The sequence below is a fragment of the Rattus norvegicus genome, chromosome 5, assembly GCF_036323735.1.
Source record: "Rattus norvegicus strain BN/NHsdMcwi chromosome 5, GRCr8, whole genome shotgun sequence".
Classification (NCBI taxonomy): Eukaryota; Metazoa; Chordata; class Mammalia; order Rodentia; family Muridae; genus Rattus; species Rattus norvegicus.
Window position 1 is genome coordinate 9,784,973 of NC_086023.1, and position 23,305 is coordinate 9,808,277.

At 40.3% G+C, this 23,305-nt stretch overlaps 1 protein-coding gene across 16 annotated transcripts in view; it reads left to right on the forward strand.

The window, feature by feature from the left end:
- Eya1 (EYA transcriptional coactivator and phosphatase 1) overlaps positions 1–23,305 on the forward strand; it is a 238,011-nt gene that overhangs the window by 138,374 nt on the left and 76,332 nt on the right. For all 16 annotated transcript variants that reach the window (XR_010066461.1, XM_039110907.2, XM_039110905.2 and 13 more), the window contains 2 exons: positions 11,864–11,946; positions 12,343–12,529. Coding sequence is in view for 15 of the 16 variants with exons in the window: in XM_039110907.2 (XP_038966835.1) it covers positions 11,864–11,946; positions 12,343–12,529 (270 nt within the window). In the remaining variant the exon portion in view is untranslated. The remainder of the gene's footprint in view (positions 1–11,863; positions 11,947–12,342; positions 12,530–23,305) is intronic.

The window sequence follows — 23,305 nt, forward strand, 5'->3', positions numbered from 1 at the left end:
AGAAAGGTTGTGTTGGTGACCATGGTGATGGGCGTTGGCAAGTGAGAACAGCAGAGAAGAATCATTGGCAAAGAAGTAACTTCAGCCTTTCAGTGAGAGAAAGGAGTCAGCCATACTGTCCCCCACTTACACGTGACGTCATGTTTCTACTTTGACAGCAAGGAATGTTTATGGTGCAGAAGCTCGGGGGCAGGCTAGGTGTTGAGTGTGTTTAGAATCCTAAGATTCGGGATGCTGAGGCAGCAGGATTATTGTGTTCTAGGCTACATTGTACGAGGGCTATATATCAAGACTCATTCTAAATTAGACAAAGATAGAAGCAGTTCAGGAAGAAGGTAGAAATGTAACATTCTCTGTTGAGTGGAACACATTAATGCCCACACATAAAATTGGAGCAGCATCTGTTGAGCCCTTTAGAATAGCATGCCATTTTTAATTATTTCACATAAACCATCATAATCTTTCCAAAAACTTCTGAACGTCTTGCAGGAAGAAGCCCCTGAAGCCCCTGAAGAATGTCTTAGCAATTCATTCAGTTAGTGTATTATGATGAACTTCTCAAAGATGACTACTTAGCACTACAAGGGAGAATGACGTAGCACCGTCTGATCCTACCACGTGGTAAACTTGTCTACAGGAAAGGCTTTACAACCACACAAACCTAAAGGTGGAGGCCAGAGCTCCAAGCCTTCTCAAGGGCACATGTGGTCCTGGAAGCAGAGACAGCCCATAACTAACCATATAGCCAGTTGATTCTCTGCTTAGAATTCTCAAGAAATATTTCAGAAAAACTCATCTCTGAATCCCATCTGAGTTTGAACCCTTTCAGAGCTCCCAAATAACACATTCACTCATCACTGTGTGGCCTTTTTTGCACTGTGGGACCTGGTGCTGAGATGGCCTTTTTCTGTCCTTCCTGGATGCCAGGCTCTGACACTTGGTGCTTCTGTCAAGGCAGCGAGCTCCAGGGAGTCTAGCACTTGGGATTTTCAGCTATCAGCTATTGTTTTAGTGTACTTCCCTAAAGTTCCATGACATATTTCTCTGCATTTGAGAAATCTGCTTTTTCCCTTTGCAATAAGATCACTAGATCATTCTTTCCTGTTCAATTAGTTTGTGATTTTCGTGAAAGGCTATGATCTTAATTTCAACTGAGGAACACAGTAGCATCCATGCTCTCAGTCACGGTACATTGAGTTCACTGTGAGAAAGTGAAGTCTTTGTTGCTTCCTTTGATTCTCTGTTTGCTCCCCAGTGTTCTCGTGTATTCCTGGAAGGATATTTTGAATGGTCTCTGGAGGCTTTTCTCACACATGAACCTTTTGTGGTTGAACAGGCTTGAAGGGTTGGCTAGTCATCAACAAGGGGAGAGGCAGAGAGCCTTGGTTTATGTGTGCAAAAAGCCTGGAGAGTTTTCAGTCCTGCTCACCAGTCAGGCACTGGCTGCAGAGCAAAGGGAAAGTCGTCTGAGTGTGTTTGCATGTGCTCATGCGTACACACATGTGAGTCTATACAGGAGGAAGAAAACCAATGAGGTGAAACTCTTCGCCTTTGGTTCACTGATTGGTCTCCTTGACTCCTTGCTACCTACACCATAAACCTTTCTATGTCTTTTACATAAGAAGCAGGTGACCTGCAAGCAAATGTTCAATGTATATGTGTATTTTAAACAAACAGTACAGAACTATTGCTGCCTTTGATATCCACTTAAACACCACAGATCACAGAGAATATTTGCTCCATCTAGCACAGAACTCCAAAGTCTCTATTGTAGGGAATGTGAAGCTTCTCTCTATTGGAGGTAGGGAAGCATGATTTTTCAGGCACACACAAAAGGAATGGAAATTAAAATATTATCACTTAACTGATGGCAGCTCTGCTGTGAGGAAAGCCATCTTTCCATGACAGCTTAGTTCGGTGGACCATAGATTGTCAAAGGCAGCAACCTCGTTATTCAGATTTCTCTCCCCAGCGTCTAGCATTAATATGTCTAAAACATGTGCATGTTTTGTTGGTGTTGGAAAGATCTACAGCTCAGTCACATTTAGAACATAATATCTATAGTCTCTGGTGATTTATGGGGGGAAAGAATTTGGAATTTTATGTAGTAAATTTTCATTGAATTTACCATCATAGTATATATTTAAAGCAACCTGTGTCCTTATTAGTACATGGATTTTCCTGGACAAAATGTCAGGTTATCATGGTGGAGGTAAACACTGCCTCTGTGGGACTTCACTGCTCTCCAAGAGAAGTGATATTGTGAAGTATCCCTGTCTTTCCACTCCAGGCATCAGAATTTTTCAGGAGGAAACTAGGAAGAACTACAATTAGGGAACCACTGAACCCAGGGTTTGTAGAAACTGATTCTTTTCTTTGGATGCCCGTGCTTTGATAAAGAAGTTTAAGTTCTCTGTTGTGAGTGTTGCTAAAAAGACTGAGGTTTAAACTAGTGAAGAGAAACTATATGTCAGGGCAGAAGCTTGCGAAGGGCACACAGGCCCACCTCTCTCCACGTGTCATGTGTGGATGTGTGAAAGGGCATGTGGGTACATGTGTACAGGGATGCATTTGTGCATGGGTGCATGTGTGTGCAAGCCAACCTCTCTCCACTGTCATGTGTGATGGGTGTATGTACACACGTGTGCTTGGGTGTGTAAGTGCACAGGGTGAGGTGAGAATGGTGTAAGAACATTGCTGCTGTTTCTGCTCAGTTCCTTTCTAAGGCTCTTCAGACATATAGATGCATTGTTTCTATTTACCAGATACTTGGAAACTCCTGGGTTTATTTTATTTATATTTCAGGTTGTTTGCTGTTGAAATGGTGTTCTCCAAGAGGAACTCTTGTCAAAGATACAGCTTTAGGAAAATGCATAGTCAATCTTTGAAAAGAAAATCTATTAAGGTTTTTGAGAACTGCACTTCCTGGCTCAATGACACCAGAAGGTTATGGTTAGATCACAGCCTTATTTTTAATTTTCCCCTTAATTGCTTTAATTACTTTGCCTGTCACCTCATACTTATTTTTAAGTTCTTGGCTTTTTTACATCTGTTTTTTTTCCTAAGTTGCTTTTTTAAAAGGTAACATTCCATCTCAGCTCTTTGGCATCTTGTGTTATTTCAAGTGTTGAAAATTACATGGAAATCCCTTGAAATCTAGCTTTAGCAATAATTTGTGACCATTACCAATTTTATTGTCTGTATGAGTTGTTTTTAGTTGAAATATATAGAAACATATCAGGAAAGATGAATGGATTACAGCCTTTATTACCTAAGTAAAAACTTTGCTTTGAAAACAAACTGGAAGCGAGGGGAAATGTGGTCCATTAAGCTCCGTCTTCCATGCAAGAGGAGGCCGCCCTGTTCAGTAGCCCATCTGGCGTTCCGAGCTTTCCCCCCATGGACTCGTGCTAACTTCTGCAACAGACATTGCACCCGATGACGGACATAGCCCATGACAAAAAAGAGCCAGGGAGAGAAAGCAAATGGCCTTCTGTGAAAATACACGTCCCCCATCCTGCTTACTGAAGAAACGCTAGAAAACACTCTAAAACATGGGAAGTACAGACAAGTCCCAGCAGGTTCCAGCATGCTCATGTTGCTTGGGATTCTGGTTTTTAATGTGAGCCCTTGTTCTCTGTGAAGTAGACCCTTGACCTGTGTTCCTTTTTTTTTTTCTTTTTTTCTTTTTTTAAAGCTTTTTGAAGTTAGGGATGGGCATCATTCTCCCAGTGAAATCCCCCACAGAACAGAAACCAACATAGGCTATGTTCTTAACTGAGAAAAAGTAGTAGAGACATTTTAATGACAGTTTTTAAGGGATGGTAAGTTTTAAAGGTACACTTGCAGGGCTAGGGGAGTCAGACAAAGTCTCCTAGAAAGACTGTTTCTTGTTTGCTATGGTTAAAAAAGTTCCACCCTTTCTCTGTAGGAGCTTCTGACAATGGAAACAAGAAACCAGAGCCTCTGTTATCCTATCTCTGGGTGACTTCTATGATGTGCCAGCCTAATAAAAATAATGACAGCCAAGCCTTTTAGGAATGAATCAGTTTGATGCCAAATTTGTCTATTAAATTTCCTACACGTCATTGTCTCTGTTTTTGGTGTGTATATGATTTTTGCATAAACCACAATCAATTACAATCTTTTGACTATCTGAGACCATGTCACCATTATTGATTCTGAAAGTTTGCATGGCAGATTAGAAAACAGTAAACCAGAACATAGAAATAATGGCTATTCTACAGCTGAGAAACAACATCCCATCCATTTGTCCTGTGAAGAAGATCCTACACATTGGCTGATTTTGGTAATAACTCAAGACACCAAAAGGAAATATTGAAATATAAATGTACTCAATAAATATGGCATGTGGGGAAAGGCAATCTTAAGCAAATTCAAGCAAGGTGGGATGTCATACCACTTGACTTCAGAATACACTGCAGAGCTATAGTGACTGGCGAATATAGCTCTAATATAGACCACAGTATTATATCAAGTTAAACACCAGTGAAACAGAACAGGGAGCCCAGAGGTAAATAGTCAACTGATTTCTCAGCAAAGATGATAAGAATACACAGTAAAAGAGGACTATCTTTCCTCCCATGGTGGGAGAAATTGGCCTTTCACATGCAAAAGAATGAAGCTGTGTTCCATTCTCTCTCACTATATGTAATAATAAACTCAAAATGGAATACAAACGTAGAATACTCTTGCATTCTGAGTTTGAAACTTTCATATGCAAGCAAAATATATTTTCATCAATACACATGTGATATGCAGTCAACATCTAATTTAGAGTAAATAAACTCTTGTCCTTTGTTGGTACCATAGGTTACTGTTCTGCTATGCTGCTGATAGCTAAAACTGCACACTCTTCCTCACATGCACATATACCCTGACATGCTCCCACAGACTTTTGAGCATACATGCACATCACATATAGATACATGTGCAAAATAAATACAACAAATGAACTTAAGAAATTAGGTACAGGACATAGAGATGAAGGAAAGCCTGTTCAAATCTGTTCTAGAGAAGAACCTATGATAGCATTTCTTAGTGAGCCAGTGTTCCCAGAGCATAGCCAACACACACAGGACTAGTTGAGGTTATTGGAAAGACAAGGATTGTCTAGGCCTTGAAGAGTGGGGAGGATAAATAAAGAGAAGCATTAATAGAGGAACAGGGCCACAGGAGGCTTTCAGAACAGCTTTGACCACTTTCTGGATAATTAACATGGTGGGCCATGCATGGACAACTTTGGGGAATAGAGTCTATCTGTCCTAGCCCCTCATTCCAGCTCTACATCCCAAAGCCCAGACTCATGTCCAAACCCAGATGCACATGTTTACTCTCAAACTTATTGTAGCTCCCTCATGCATCTCCATCTTTAAGAGGAGACTCATAACCATTCCTGGCCCTGCTTTGCCAATATCAACGTTTGAGCTTTGGGGGTCTTGGATTTTCCCAATGTCGCTTCTCCTCTGTGTTGTTCTTTAAGAAAGGATCAACAGAACCCCCATCATGCATTTTCAGCTTCCTTTCCTGCTTCTCTCTAAAGCTTCCTTTTGCTCTCAGCTCTTTCTGGGTAGTGTCAGGCTTCTGTTCCAGGCTGTGTGGTGGCTTCAAACCCAAGGTGAGGCAGCTCCCTGTCCAAGATTCTGATGTCTCCAACCTCAGTGCAACCCACACTTTTCTCCATTGTCCTTGTGAGTTTGTGGAATTTTTAAAATGTGTTGATAAAATACAACTTGATTTTGTTATAACAGAGATGTAATCTTCCTATTCAATAAACAGCCACAACTTTAAAAAACCAATGAACAGGAAAGTATGTTGGCCTTCACAGATTTTCTGAAAGAAAATATATTTTCCACTGGTTCTGATGAGTCTCTTCCCCCAGGACAAAGAAACTGTGGCTTTTTGCAGAAATAAACCCATAGTAGATATAATTTTCTTAAGCTATCAGGTAGAAGATGGTCCCTCCCCACCCTCCTGAAGTATAACTTCAAGAGTCACAGACAACTCACTTAAATCAGCATGTGCCAAACTCCTCAACGCGGGTGGGTTATAAGCAAGGATGCTTTCCATGCTGGTGACGTTAATGGTTTCATGTGAGATAAAACCTAAAACATTGACTAGGATGTTTCTGCTGCATTTTACTTATTTGGAAGGTCTGGGAAGTCCAGTGGGCAACACTGATACTGCTGTGGGCAGAGTGACTGTCATCACAGGGCTTCTCACTCCTTGCGATCTGTAGCTCAGCTCAGGGTCAGCTGAGGTCAGTCCAGGCTGCTCAGAAGGTGCGTGAGAGTGCTCCCTGCCAACCTGATGACCTGCGTTACATCCCTGGCATCCACTGGGCAGAAGACAGTGGGTTCCTGCAAGTTGTTAAAACCGTCCTCTGACCTCTACATTTGCATGTGGCACTCAGGTGTGCACACATAATAAATATATACATATATAAATGTGGAAAAAGTTTTGAAAAGAACAGCCAATGCCCAACGCAAGTTCTACGAATGAGTGTGTTTATTTGCTTTGTGCGTTAAGACAGCTCATCTTGGTTACGTGGTTTCGAAGCACCAATAGTGAATTTGGTGGTAGAACTCAGGCACTGTGGGGTTTTGGTTGGCGCGTGGGCTTTGAAGTTACACACTAACCTTTTACTCCAACTGCTGGGATTCCTGGATCTGGGGAAGAGCTCAGATAGGCACCTTTCAAGACAGGAGCCTCTTGATTACTCAAGGCCATTCATCATCCATGTTTTGATTGCATATTTCGAGCATAAGAGAGCACTCCTGCTACTCTGATAGTCGATGCACTATGAACACAAAGGGCTCCATATTTTGAGTTGAATGCCACATCTCCTGTAATGCCAGGGCTTTTCCACATGTGTAAAATGGCCTGTGATGCTCCCTTATGAGGACGTAGAAAGTAGGACTGGAAGTGTTAAGGAGGAGCAAATACTTGGTTTGGGCACCATGCAGGATAAACACTCGGAGACTCGGATCCGCTGTGTTTGCCTCTGTTGCTTTGGTAGAAGGACACCCTGGAAATATTTCAATGAATTTCCAACTGCCCACGAAACCAGACAAAATAGGCAGGAGAGCACTGCTTAGATTTTAAAGACAGGCAGGCCTCTGTTTGAATGTCACTTGGACTCCACAAAAACTATAGTACCTTGTCCTAATTGTCATTATTTTATCTGGAATTTAAATATTAACCTTGCCCGTTGTTTACTCAGCAGGAAAGGAATTTGCTGGCAAACCTGACAACATGAGTTTAATTCCTAGGTTCTACATAGTTGGACAAGAAAACGGACTTCCTCAACTTGTTCTCTGCGCCTTTCCCTCTCTCCCTCTCTCCCTCTCTCCCTCTCTTCCTCACTCAATGCACTTAATAAAAGATAATCAAAACTGTGATATTAAATCATGGTTAAATGTGCATTCACCTAACAGGGTACAGAAAAAATGAGTTTCCTAACCCCTGTGTCTTTATGAACTCAAACATGTATGTGCGTATAATATTTATATACTCCGATCTCATAGGGAAAGATTAACAGGCATAACTACCGCTTGTCTGTTTATGGATGAATTTGTAGTAATTGGCCTAAAATGCTGACAGCCGTGGATGTGATCATATACACATGCATCATACATGTTACCAAGACAGACTCATTCATAGGTAAAAATTTGGTAAGTGAATGGAACACAGAATAATCTAGGCTTATACAGAAATGAGTGGAGAACTGGACTGGGGGCTTTCTGAAGAAGCAAGTTTCTAGACAGTGCAGAATTAAGTTTGATAGGACTTGGCTGCAGAAATGAGCTGTGCAGAACGGCATTCAGAGAACAGCATGCTGGGTCACAGTTGGGCTGGAATGAGCATCTGGGGCGTGGGGCTGTGTCTGCTCGGAAGAGATCAAACAGACCAGAAGATAAATAGGGACCAGACCAGCTAAGACCTAGTAAATAAGCCCCACAAGGAGCCTGACTTTATCCTGAGGGCAACAGGGAGCCACTAACAGTTACTTTTCAAGTCAGGAGTGATGGGATCTGTCATGCTCATTAGAGGAAGAGTCAGTGCCTCCATGGGAAGAGAACAGGCAGGCGAGCACTGGCTGGGGAGGGAGGAAGGGAGCCAGCAAAGCCTGGGGCTAACAGTTAGTGTTAGCAGTTTCAGACCAGAAAGCAGCAGGATTTGCCCAAGCTCCATGTGAAGCTAGGTATAGTAGCCCTGAGATCTTCTTTCTAGCAAATCAAAAATGGCCTGAGCCCCGGGCTCTAGGATGTACACTTCTCCCTGAAGCAACTGAGATCCTTTTGGAAGTTGCATTAAGTCTAGGAGGCCACTGGGGTACCATTAAATTCCAGCTTCAGCACGCCGAGTGGAATGGATCTCAGCCTGCAAATGACTATAACTGATGTTGCTTTCCAGCCAGTGCACAGTGTTAGAAGCAGCATACGTCTGGAAAGTCACTTGGGGACCATTTGGAGTAGTGAACTGTGATTTACTTGGCCCTGCCCTAGTGGCCTGTATGTGCCAATATAGCTTCCATGGTCTTTCCTACTTTGTTCCAGCGAATAACTTATGGAATGAAAACATCCATTTAAAAATATATTTTCTATATCTTATTCATTTTCTTGGTGAGTGGGGATTATGGAGGTCAGTATTTATTGCCCAAAAATGTGTCATTTAACTGAAAGTAGCAAGTCATAACCTAAAAATGTATAGTTTAAATTAAAGTAACAGGTCATAACCCAAAGTATTTTTTTCCTATCGAATGTATATAATAGTGAAAGTTGAGAAAAGTACTCTTATACAGAAGAAATTTAGATTGACTTCCGAAGGGATTTCTAAGTGATATATATATATATATATATATATATATATTTATATATATATATATATATTACTATGTTTTTGGTATATCATTATCATTACTAAGTACTTGTTCTCTGATATACAAATACAGGAAAAATCATATCCCAATGAGGCTAACTGCAGTGAGCTTCAGACCAGCCAGGAGGTTGAGGGGGAGCAACATGAAACTGACATCGTGCTGATAAGTCCTGTGTGGGGACAGTCTATGTCTTAGTCATCTTATTCTCACAGAGTCATCAGAATGAGCCCAATACTTCCTGGTTTGTGCATCTATGATTGTCATATGCAAATGGACACTGACATGGATTGATTGCTGGAACCTCATTGTGTAGAGTAGTAACAGTGTGAACAAGTTCATTGTCCAAGAGAGGTGTTTTGGTGACTTGGGAGAATGGCTATTTTTAAAACGTATGAAAGAGGAAACCTCAAATATGAGTCAGTGTGATAAGAGCATTTAAACTACCTTAAGAAATATTTCCCCTGTCGATGAAAATGACAAATTCTTGGATCTGTCTTTTAAGATTCATAGATGCTTAATAAAGAAGAAAGAAATTTTAATATATAAAGAGATGGACTATTTTTCTCATTTGGAAGTCAACAGAGGAAAACGATGCATAAATATATTGGAGAATTTTGTGTGTTCTGGGATAAAAAATAATGCCTCCCTTTTCTGTGTATGGAAGAACCTGCTTTCCTTTTCCCTGTATGGAAGAACTGTTTTGCTTTCTGAAATACTTCACTTGTTGTTTGAGAACGCTCTTAAGATTTGAAAATTAGGGTATTATATTTTAGAGTCTGTAGGTGATCTGTTCAGAGTTTAGGAAGTTCTTAATTCATGCATCAAAAACTCTAATCTGGCCTGGGAGAAGGCTCTGTCCATTAAGCACTTGCATAGCAAACATATTCTCCCAAGTTTGGGTCTTTAGAACCCATGTGTAACAAAGCAAGGTGTACTCCTGAAATCCCAGTGATGCTCAGACTGAAGGCAAAGATGGGCGGACCCTTCGGTTTGCTCTGCAAAGTTCCACAGACCCTGCCTCAAAAAGTTGGAAGGTGCCTGAGGAACAGCATCTAGGGTTGTCCTCTGACCTCCCATGCCAGCACCTCCCCAAATTAACACCCTACTGCTGTGGATTCTGACCCATAAGCCAATATCTAAATGTTTAGTAGTAAGTAAAAAGTAGGAGAAGCAGCCACGGTGTGTTAGTCATGACTTTGTGAGCAGTGAGCTCCCACTGAGGACTCTTCTTGTTCTGTCTACACACCTGCTGTTCAGCACCTCATTTGCCATTCGACTTTAGTCTTTCAAAAATTGCCTTTTGAAAAAAGTCCTAGAAACAGTATAGCCTAAGTACAAAATTTAGAAATCTACATTGGCTCCATGGACTCATTTCTTGTGTGTGTGTGTGTGTGTGTGTGTGTGTGTGTGTGTGTGTGTGTGTGTGTGGTGGGAGGGTGAATGTGAACCATGGCATAAATGAGATTAGAAGACAACTTGCCTAAGGCTGGTCCTGGGGATCGAACTCTGGTCACCAGGCTTGGCAGCAAGCGCCTTTCCCTGCTGAGTCATCTATCTCTCCAGCCCAGTTTTTGAACTTCTTAACATTTTCACATTTCTAATGTATTTAAAAATAAGATGATTAAATGTATTTTTGTTGGTTTAGTTTGTGCTTTTATTTAAAAAAAATGAAAAAATCTCATGTCACCAACTCCCCTGGCAGTCTGTACTCTGTTTCAGAGCAGCACCCTTGTAGGGCTGGGGCTCCCTTGCTTCGATGTTGAAAGCAGTGACAAAGTGTTTTACTAATGAGCTCCCCAAATAAACTCTTTATTCTTCCCCAGAGTAAATTCTTAGCAGTAAAATTCTGTGCTGTCTGGTGTATAAAGAGGTACTGTGTGACAGTGTACCTCAGTGTAAAACACATGTGACCGTGAACTTCAGTGTACGACACATCTTTACAAACACACAGTTGTTCATTTCTAAGCGTAATCATTTTAGAAATGCTTGCCAGCTGAGCCATCGGAAGACTTCTGTGTTTTTATCGGGCACAGCTCAGCAGTAGCATAACGATTGACAGAAGGGAGGAATTGCGAGATGTGTGCACGGCACTGACTGTTCATTGTTGAGCGAGGTGGACACCCAGTGCTGCCCTCAGCTGCACCTGTGGCAGTAAATCCCCCCCTTTAATCTTTTTTGCTATTAAGAATTTCAAGTGCTGCCATTATTCTGCTGTGGAATAAAATAGAGGGTTCTCCAAGGCCCATTCTAATGACCCCGTAAATAAGAACATCGGGGAGCACTCTAACTCCTTAGGAGGAGCAACAAGGTTTCTGAGCAAGCAAATGCCCATCTGATATGATAGCTATTGTAAGGAAGGAGAACGACCATTTATTAAATAGGCTAAGGGAAGTAAGAAGGAGAGCAGAAAGGAGTCCAGGGAAGAAGATGCTCCATTTATATTTTGCATGTTTTATGTAAAGACATGAAAACCAGTGTGTTTTACAGACTAGAATGGAAATCTTACTGACTGGTTATTTGGACAAACGTAAACCTTTGATCTTATTTTTTTTCTGAATTACTCATGCACTCTGAAATTTAAACTTCTTTATAACAATGTAGTACAATCAACCATCTTTTTAAATATTGATGTGTGTGTGTGTGTGTGTGTGTGTGTGTGTGTGTGTGAATGTAGTTACTAGTGGAGAAGAGACCAGAGGTGTTGGACCCCTGAAGCTGCAGTTACCTCATGTGGGTGCTGGGAACTGGTTATGGGTACTTTGAAAGAGCACCAGGCACTTAACCACTGGGCCATTTCTCCATCCCCTAAAATTGTCAGTTATTTTAAGAAAGCAAAATGTTGTTCATGACAGTGGATTCCAGTGCAGAAGACAGAGCTGGCTTCACTCCAGCCTCGTGAGAATGACGTTTGTAGCCGACTGAGCATGTCACTGAGCAAGCTGTCTCTCTGCTCTGTTGCAGGTAGCAGTTTTACCACATCGTCAGGATTGTACACAGGAAATAATTCACTCACCAATTCCTCCGGATTTAACAGTTCACAGCAGGTAATTTAATTAGGCAATTCAACTTCTGAAGCATTTAAAAATACAACTTGATTTTATTACATAAAGGAAGAATTGTTCATGTTAAAATGTGAGTGGGCACTTTCTTAAGCTTTTAAACCTTTTTTTCTTTATACAACGTCCATAGCAGTCATTTCTGGTGAGCCTTATGGCTTTCAGATGGCTTTCCCTTTGTTTGTACTGTGGCGCAGAGTGGAAGCTCTATAGAGTGGCCGCATGCTTGCCTAAACTTTGCAAGCCTGAGCTCATGAGTGAATGCGTACTTGCTTATATGAGTTCAGGAAAGACACGTAAACACAAACATTTATGACTTGACTTTGCAGTATAGGGAATGAGCAGTCCTTTAACAGGCCACTCTCCTGTGCTTTTATTTGGTAGGACTATCCGTCTTATCCTGGCTTTGGCCAGGGTCAATACGCACAGTATTATAACAGCTCGCCGTATCCAGCACACTACATGACAAGCAGTAACACCAGCCCAACCACACCGTCCACCAATGCCACTTACCAACTCCAGGAACCACCTTCTGGCGTCACAAGTCAGGCGGTCACAGACCCCACAGCAGGTAATGATGTGTTCTGATTCGTCCTGGCTAGATTCTCAATGCTTAAGCACATTTTTCTGAGGTTGTAAGCTCATGCAGTAGATTGACCCATTTCCGATAGTTTTCACGAACACCTACACTGCACTGCACAGTTGTGGCGCCCCTGTTGCTGCTATTCATTTGGTGGAAAATGTTGATATATTTGACCTTGTCAAAAGCATGAGAGATTTTATTTATTTGACAAATTCTCATTTTTCAGGATATGGTCTACATAGCACATAGCCTTTAGGCATTTACTAAAGAATAACTACTTGTTGCTAATTAATAATAACTAATATGAGAATGCTTCAATACCTTTGAAAAATATGAAAATAAATTGTCCTATTTAGAATCTAACATTTTTGATCATTACACAATGTTTTTCACCCCAGCACTAACTACATTGCTGAGAGTTGAGAAGAAAATGTCAAAGAACACCTAAGGGAAATTGTCTCAACCAACAAGCCCGCTCCCTCCTTCCCCGCACCAGACATACTGTCGATTTTGTAACTGTGTGTCCAGTCTGGGCAGTTTTCATACTTCTGCCCAAGGTCAAGCAAACAGGAGATTCTCCATCCATGGGTTTTTTCCTGTTTTAGTTCCTTTCCCCCACTGATGTGTTCTATGTAGGACAAATAACCCCCATGCATTGTGTGCTTAATCCTCTCAGTTAACCTATTTCTTTCATTTTCTCTCTAATGTCACCCTATTGCCCTTGCTTTAAAAATGTTAGTCCTTCATTTCTTGGAATATGAAAGCAGCTGTTATTTCCACAAAGTCAGAGCTTCTTCCTCTAGCCTCTCTCCAGCAGTAGAACCTATTTACTGCTACAAGTAAGCTTCAACAGTGTGCACAGAGCAGCCGGCACACTGACAGTCCCTTAGCACGTCTGTCTTAAATGCTAATGTAAATCTTGACTATGGTGTGCTTTATAAATATTAACAGACACCATCAAACCCTCTACATACTTTGAACACAAAAATAGGCCACATAGAAAACAGTAAAAAATATTTTTCAAAATGTATATATGATTTTACTTTAAGAGTGGACAATATGTTGTAACTTTCATGAGGAAAAAATATTGGTGGCATATGTACTCAATTTAATTTCACTATTCAACGTCTATAGAATATAATTGATCTGGGGAGTAAATAGTATTTTTCAAATTTCTTAAAAGTCCATAGTTTCTCACTAAAATGAATGGTTATGAGTTGGCCTTTCTTAAGTTTCACAGTCAGAAGTCATTGAAAAAAATTCCAAAGGATCCTAACACTAAGTTTGAGTCAGTAACTTGCCTTCCTTCTCACTCTGAATGAAAGAGAAACTTTGATGGTAAAATTCATGAACTCATCAAACGAAAGAATTCAAATGATTTTTTAAATGTCATCTGATGGCTTTTGATATAGAAATAAGTATTGAAGTTAAGAAATATATACTTGGGGTTGGGGATTTAGCTCAGTGGGAGAGCACTTGCCTAGCAAGCGCAAGGCCCTGGGTTCAGTCCCCAGCTCCGAAAAAAAAAAAAAAAAGAAAAGAAAAAAAGAAAAACAAAACAAAACAAAACAAAACAAAAGAAATATATACTTTTACCAAAACCATTTCAGGTGTAGTTTCTGTTCAGTCGGGTAATCTACTGGGCTAACGTCAGGATTCTGTAATCTGGGGAAGTCGCACTGGTTTCTACCTGGTGGTGTGTGCTGCCGACCTTTCTGTATCCGTAGCATCTATGTTCACTGAGTATTTTGTACAGTGAACACAGAGGTAACTGATAGACTTTTTTGTTGCTGTTGTTGTGTTTTGTTTTGGCAAACATTAGAGACCCAGCGTTTTCATACTGCGCATGCTTTAACTGCTGTTTGTATTCTTTGGGAACCTCACATGGTGTACCTTTTAACAGACTCCTCCGCCCTTCTCAGATCCATCTCCACCTCAGCCTCCTCGCCTGTGTCTCTAGCTCTACCATCCCTGTCCTTATCTGTAGTTTTATTTCGTTAAGTCTGTCAAGTACAATTTATAGCGCCAAATACTTGAGGGGGTGGGGCCTGTCCTGGAGCATAGTGGACATGCCAAGGGTCATACCCTTAAATAAAACTGTCTCTTTCTCTTCCAGTAGCTATCAAATGCTAATAACTCCTAGGTAGCGGTGGGACTTTGTGCCCCCTTTCCCCAACTCCATGATGGCATTTTTGTCTGGCTTGAGATTCCCACGTCTTCTGTATCCTGTCACACTCGCTGTGCAGTTGCCCTGTTGTGTCTGGAAAATACTATCTCCTTGTAGTCACCCCCTGCTTCTGGCTTTTATTGCCGTTCTGCCCGTTCTTCTGCAATGACTCCTGAGCCTCTAGAAGAGAGTTATGGAATGCATGTTCCATTTATACATTGACAAGCTGGGAATACAAGTGTTTGTGTACATGAAAGTTTTCCACTCATGAAACTATTTTTCACATGACTACTGTTTTGCATTCTTACCAACAATATTCCAGTTGCTCCACATTTCAGTCAACACTGCATGGTGTTGATATTTTAGATTTAGGCCATTATCATTGCTGTGGTAATGTGATGGATGCATTGGGCAGAGTGTATTTTCACATGCACAAATCTTATATGTCTTTTTTGGTCAGCAATACTGTTGTCTGCTTTTAAATCAGGTCATTCTCTTAATATTTCAATAATTCTTTTTATATTTTGCCCTCAAGTCTCATGGCACCCACATATTTCGCAAATGTTTTTATCTAGGACACGGATTTCGGTTCTTTTTTTTTTTTTTTTCGGAGCTGGGGACCGAACCCAGGGCCTTGCGCTTCCTAGGCAAGCGCTCTACCACTGAGCTAAATCCCTAACCCAGGACATGGGTTTCTAGTAACAGGATTCATCACAGAGAAAGTTTCACTTTTAATGAAATTTACGTTATCAGTTTTTTTTTTTGTATGTGTGAATAAAAAATTCATTGCCAAGCTCAAGATGATTAAGAATGTCTCCCTTGTTATTGCCAAAGTGGTTCAGAGCTTTGCATTTTATGGTTAAGTGTGTATGTTTGTGTGTTTGTGTGTGTATGGTTGTCTGAATTTGTTTTTGTGCATGACATAGGCGAGGCTGTAGATCCTGGTGTTCTGGAATCACTATGAAAAGACTTTTCACCGTTTTATTTCAACTTCTCCTTTGTCACATATCAGTTGACCATTCTGATGTGCATTTCTGAACTCCATATTTGATTCCTCTGATACAGTGATTATCTCCCTCTACGGAATGTTGTCTTGATCACTGTGGCTCAACAGTGAGTACTCGGGTCAGAAAATGTCTTGTGGTTTTGCTCTTCTCCAAAATGATGTTGTCTTTGCAAAGCTTTTTGCCTCAACTAAACTCTGGAATCAGCTTGACAATATTCATAAAGTACATGTCTAGAACAGTGGTTCTCAACCTTCCTAATGCTGTGACCCTTTAGTACAGTCTCATGCTGTGATGACTCCCACCCATAACCTATAACTGTATTTTTGCTACTATTATGAATTGTAACATCAATATCTGTGTTTTCCAATGGTCTTAGGCAACCCCTGTGAAAGGGTCATTTGACCCCCAGAGGGGCTGCAACCCATAGGTTGAGACACACTGGTCTAGAATTTCACCTGTAATTCAGTTGTCTTCCTAGATCAATTTGCTAATAGGCTGGTATCTTGACAATGCTGGACTTTTCTATCCACAAGCCTAGAATATCTTGTGTTTCTTTCATGTGGGTGTTATACTTTTCCTCATATCGTTCTTGTAAATGTTGGCAGCCTCTCTCTCTCTCCCTGTCATTCTCTCTCCCTCTCCCCTGCTGATATAAATGAGGATGATAAGAAAGCAATAATCCTATTTGTTACTTTTTTATGTTTTAAACCTGTTTGGATCACTAATTCGAGACGTTTTTCTCTCCCATCTTTAGGGAGAGTCATTCTTTAGTATTCACTAGGAGGACAGTTCTGAACAAAGAGTTATTTCTCCCACCACAAATGCATCTCTGGGTTTCCTTTTGAACAGTTAGGCTTCCCAGTGTAGTGTTGAAAGGGATGGGAGAGGAGTTCTCTTTTTCATGTCCTTATCCCAGGGAGAAAGCATCTCGTTTCCCACTCTTTCTGTATGAGATTAACTGTATCATTTAAAATATATATGCTCATATTAATTTGTGAAGAATTCTAAACATATTTTGATCATATTTAATCCCAATTAACTCCTCTCCCTGACCCAGAGTCACTTCCACCTTTCCCAGACCCAACTACATGTCTTATCTTTTCTTTTACTTTTTTAAAATAATGCATTGACTCCAATTTGTGCCGTGTGCCTGCATCAGTGGAATATGAGCATTGTCCCTCTGTTTAGATGGCCCTTATCAAGGGAAGAGCCTTTGCTCTACTCCCACTTCACCCTGACTGAGGCTATTGCGTTTCGTGGAGTGCTCTTTCCACATCTGTTGAAATGTGTGTAACTTTTCTTCTTTAGCACGGCGATGTGATGAATTGCAGTTATTTCATTTTCTAATGCTGACCATCCTTGCATACCTTCAAGAAATCCCACTTGGTCATTGAGTGTGGTCCGTTGTGTGCATTCTTGGACTCAGTTGCTGATACTTGCTTGAGAATCTTCACATTTGTATTCATGAGAGATTCTTGTCTCCAGTTTTCATATCCTGAGAAGCCCTCGTCTGGTTTTAGTATTAGCATAGCGCTGGCCTCATTGCCTAAGCTGGGGAACATTCCCTCTGCACGTGTTTTCTAGGCAAGCACAGAGAATTTGAAGAGTTTGCTCATTAAATATTTGATAATATTTACTACTAGTGAAGCTGAATAGGTCTAGTGATTTCTCTTTGGATGTGTGATTACCTTAGCTCATGTACATGTGTGTCTGTTTAAATTATCTCCTTTATGAAAGGTTCAGCAGGTCATTTCTCTGAAGAAATTGGTTCATGTTACCTAGTCTGCCTGACTTGTGTACATAGGCTTCTTTATACTATTCTGTTTTATTCTGTTTAGCTTTTCCTTGAGACGTGTATTTCAGGCTGGCCTCAGACTCTTGACACTTGCCTTATCCTCAAGTGTTGTAACCATAGACACGTGTGCTTAGAAAAGTTGTACTGTCATTTCAATACTTGTAGAATTGTCAGTGTAGTCTTTCTTTCATTTGTGGTGTTAGGAACTTGCGCCCTCCTTTCTTATGGTGATTAGTCAGACTGTGTTGCCAAGTCACTGACCTTGTTTTAGAAAAGGGAAGGCTGTTTTGATTCTTTTCTTCTCTTTATTATTATTATTATTATTATTATTATTATTATTATTATTATTTTATTTCATTGACTTTCTGTTGTGATTCTCTTGTGTTTTTGGCTTCAGTCTTTATATTTTCCTTGTTAGGATAACTGATTTCAAGCCTTCTTTAGACTTGGGTTTCTGAGTATCACAAAATTTCATTTTTAATTTACTACAAATATGTTTACATAATTGTCATTCCCATTGACATTCTTTCTTTCAGTGAATTTATAGGAAACTAAAATCTGAGGATTCTAATGGTATACAATACTTTCAGTAACCATAATCCTTCAACTCTTTCTCTCTTCTCAATTAAATGGCTTTCCATCATTAGAGAAAGTGTGTTGATCCTATGAAGAAGGGTATTTATAAAAATTAGAATTGCACTATCATTAAAGAAAGTTGAATCAAAACCAGCACTGTGGTTTCCTGTGCAGTCCCAGATGTGAAACAGTGTCAAAATCAGATCATGATTTTGTTAACTTTAAAATGATAGACTGCATTTATTTTTAATTTCTTTTTAAAAAAATAATAGGTCAATAATTTCTTTTAGTTTAAAATATATAAATATGGAAAAGAAAATTTAAGGCGTTTTATCTTTTGCTAATATTAACACACTATCTCTTAAGGTTTGGGGTATAAATTATAGTGTCTTATACCAAACCTTTAAATCAACGTAATCAAATGTGCGTATTCAAAAGAATATATAGAAATAATTTAGCACATTGAAAGTATTATCACAAAGAAACTTTTAAAATAAACCGACTTTTCCTAAGAAAGAACCCAAGCCCCAAGACACACACACACACACACACACACACACACACACACACACACACACACACACACATATGCATGCTTCTTTAATCCCTGCCAAGGCACAAGAAACTGGCGCGAAGGACTTGAAAAGGGGGACGGATCTTGTGCAAAGCCCAGAACTCTGTGCTCCTGCAGGAACTCCATGTGACAGATCGAGAAAGGAAACTGCCAGGCATCTCCCTAAACCTGAGAGGCATATATATACACATATATACACATATATTTTACCTCATAAATCATATGGATATAATTTGCAACCCAGCTACTATTCTTGGTTAAGTAATTTGCCTTGAAAACATATTTTTAGCCCTAAATCTCTCAGAACAGTTCCTACTAAATATGTCAACTATTACCTTCAAAATAGTACATAATCATATATATTCAAGTGCAATTCAGGGATTATAGTTTTATGTTCATTATTATACACAGCATTTTAATGTACCATGAGGTCAGTTCTATTTGCACTGTCTTACTGATTTGCCTAACTTGTTTTTGACAAGTTACCAGAAGTCAGAATGTGTTAGAGAATCAATTTTGGTACAGTGGATCCTAGAGGTACATAGCTATTTGATGTTCGATAAATATTAGGTAGTAAGATAAGAATTCTGTGGCTGAATTCTTAGGAAAAAAATCTTCACTTGTAATTTTTTTAACTGGTATAAAGCAAATCAGAGTGACAGAAAATGCTGTGCGGTGAAAACCACATTTGAAGTTAATATGAAGTAAAAGCTAATTACTTATTTATTAAGAGCAAATTTTAGTATGAACACCATAAGAAACGTAAATTCCTGCCCCACTAAAATTGGTCAAGCTCCCCCTTTGCGCTTGCTGACTGCTTGGAGACGAGTTAGCAGCTAAGGTGATGTGCAGGATCCTAGCCAATATTAAATTTCAAGTGACAGAGGAAAAATCAGGGTAAGAGGGAATTCAATATGCATGGGAAACCATTTGTTCCCTCTGCCTCTTTGATCCCTGCCAAGGCACAAGAAACTAGAGCAAAGGACTTGAAAAGGGGGAATGGATCTTGTGCAGAGCCCAGAACTCTGTGCTCCCGCAGGAACTCCATGTGACAGAACGAGAAAGGAAACTGCCAGGCATCTCCCCATAAACGTCCACTGTGACCATGCCTGGGGGTGCTCACTGTGGAAATGAAACTGAGGTTTGCAATAGCGTGCATCCCACTCCCCGTGTGCTGTCTGTGGCCTGAACAGTTGGGAAGTCTGCAGGCCATCCTTTTCACGGATGCCTGTAGATGCTGGAGAAGTTTGCAATTTGTTCAGCTCAGGAATAAACCATTTCAGTGAAACAATCTCCACTAACGTTTTTGAAAACATTTGTCAGCAAAACAAATGTTTGTATCTAAAATAGCCAGGCTCTTAAGATGTGAGAAAGGGAAACAGATGTTTGTTAGGGGCTGTTGGATTTGTGCGTCTCAATGGCATTTCTTTTCTTCCTTTCTGCTTCCCCAGAGGACATGTGGTGTTACCCTTAATGGAACTATAAACTACATGCAAGTAAAGTCCACTTTTTGTTTTATGATGTCAAAATAGAATAAAAATGAGTTTTATCACTTGCAAATTTTGCACTTTGTTTCTAAGAAGTGCAAATTCAGACAGAGAAATCATCTTCTCAACTCACTTGTCAAAGTTTTTCGATGACTTCACCAACAGTCAGGACAGCTTACTCAGTCGTTTAGTATGTTGGCATCGGGTATCACCAACAGCATATTTACGTGTAATATATGTCTAATTAGGTTAAAACAATCCCAGACACTCATTATTTCAGCTTTCTTTACAATGGCTTCCTTAGTTGAAATATCATAAAATATTAAGCATCCTGTTGCACCGACACAGATCCAAGCTAGAGATGGTTGGTCAGAGGACAGGTGATTATTTGTGCTTATCAGTTTTCCATTATTAACTAGGAATAATAGCTATTCCACTTGTACCTAGGATAAGATCGTTTAATACTGGGTTTGTTGATTGCTTGTTGTGCTAACGATCAATCCGAGGACTAAACAAATGGTCCGCCACCAACCTAACCCTCATCCCAGAAAGTAGATTCTGGATTAAGTGTTAATGGTATAATTTGTAGGTTGATAGCTACTTGTAAACTCGGTGAGTTTAATGAATATTTTTATTACTGAGCAGTAATAAGCACAAACGTAGCACAAAGGGAGAAAGACACAGTAATGTTTACAGAGAAGAATGAGTGTCCCCTTATCTTGTATAATCAGCCTCAAGGTTGCTTTCACCTAATAAAGCTACCACTCTTCCACATTCAATTCCTTCCCCTCAACACATTAACTTACCTAATCCTCACCTGGTTATATGCGATACGGACAGTGTAGCCATTTACCAACGTTTCACAAAGGAGAAAACTAAGATGAAGTCCATGTCAATGTGTCAGACCAGCTCTAGACCTGTCCTTGGCTTCGAGTTTGAGTTCTTAATCAGTAACGCATGCTGCTTCCCAGAGCAGCCCGGGGCTGAGCACTCAAATGGGAGAAGAGTGAAAATGCAAACACAGAATCCTCAAAGGCTGCAGCCATGTTGCAGTTTCTGGAGTCCTTCACGGCACTCAGCAGAGACACTTACACTGGGGTATTCTGTTGGATAGATGTCATAGGTTTGAAGGAGGAGCTAACCCCATGGGATAAGACAGGCTTGAAGTTGCTGTGTGTTTTAAAATCTCAGAATTCTAAAATCAGTGTGGGGGTCACTTGCAGCTTTTTTCCACTTTCTCAAGCATGTCTGCCCCATAGTGTTGCCTGGTCTTGCAGGCTTTGCTACAGGCTGGTCCAGCTTGGGGTATCATCACTGATGGATCCCAACTCCCGCTCCGAATTCTAACTCCCTCTCTGCCAAGGCTAGTTTTCCAGGTTGAGTGAGCACCATGCTGGGAGCTTTGTCCTTGCTTCCCATTCCCTACTTCTTAAGCCACGCCCCCTGTCTTGTGTAGAGCACACTTGGTCAACTCTGAATTCTTTCCTTCCCTTTCCCTTCATCCTCATGAGCACCATTCTACACCTTGCCCACTTTTATTTTTACTTTTTAAAATTTCATTTACCGCCTCTCAGGTCAGGTTGATGATCACTGAGTACAGGGACAACAATCCTATCAAGTAAAATGAAAGCTAAGTATTTTAGAATGAAAGTGGGGATCTTGGAGTCCTAAACCAGTTTTCCGACACGTTTAAAAACATTTATGACTCCTTCCTAACCTTTATCAAGTATCTCATCCTAAAATTAAAATCAATTTTCCTTAGTACCGTTCTTTAGGAATTTTTCCTGCTTCTCAATTCACACCAATGCTGCTACCTGGGGGTATACTTGTTTACTGATTTAGGTCGTGTAGACCATTTTCACCTGGACTATGGTCTTTGTGACCATAGATTGATTTGGAAATCATATCTGTCATTGTTGTGTGAGAAAATAGATTCTGAGTTTCTGACTGACTGAACATCTAAAACTATCTACAATGTAGGTGGGTTGTAGGCCCATAACCTTCTTGAATCTATAAATCTATTTCGCATGAAGTAATTGGGCAGTTACTGACTATAAACTAGGACTGACTTTTCCGTTCATTTGTCTGAGATCATCTGTCACATTATTGAATGCATATAAGGAATCTGGACAGGTTAAATTTTCAGTGTCTCAGCCTGTCATAGGTGAAGGCTCCCGATGGAAGCTGAGTGGCTGCCTGGGGAAACAAGGGCATGGCTTGACCTTTCTCACACAACTCATCCTCCTAGCATTGGAGATAGGTATTCTGTTGTTCCTGAAAAGTCCCAAGGTAAAATAGGAACATGGGTTACCAGATCTTGTTAGAGATCTTTCTGCTTTTCCAGTTTCCTCCGAACCCTTGGACATAATGATGCTCACTGAGGGCAAACGTAATATACTCTGCTTTTCTGACTGTGATTGTCTGAGTACCCCTCTTTTCATCTACCCCACACATCAGCCAGAGACTATCTCTGTATACCTCTTGGGCACCAGACTCCCAAAGAGTTCAACATAGAGAAACTGAGACGGAAAGTAGGGAATTGGAGTTGGGCTAATTATTTCTAGACTTGAACCCTGATTCTGCCATTCACTCTGGGCAGGCCATGAGCAGCAGAGCTCTAGGAATTAAGAATAGTGAAGTTTGAGAATTTCTTATTTGAATTTATAAAAAGCAGAAGTGTTCTAGACTTGACTTGTCAAAATGTTGAAAATGTTGCATGTGCGTAAGGAGAAGGCATGGCAACAGAGTATGTCTGAATTGGTTTAATATACTCCTCATGCAGAGTATGGGAGTGGTTTCAAGTATTGTTTTGGAGTGTCTGAAACCCATCACAGGAGGTTAGGGTGTTATTTTCCATTTAGGGATCATGTTAAAAATCAAAATACCTTGGACATTCGGAAAATTTTTAATGTTTTGGATTAAAATTCTCAACTTGGATGCTTTTCATCTGAAGTGAAAGATAACTACACCAATAAAATAGAACAATTAACAAAATATCTGGCATGTCCCAGACCCTCAGGTATTCCCTTCCATTCATATGTCTAGTGGGGATTTGTAAATTCCTATGTGACAGACCCCATGATGAGTGCTGGGGCTAAAGAGGCTACAGGTTAAAGAAATGCTAATTCAGATCAGCCATGGCTTCTCCCTGCCTGCAG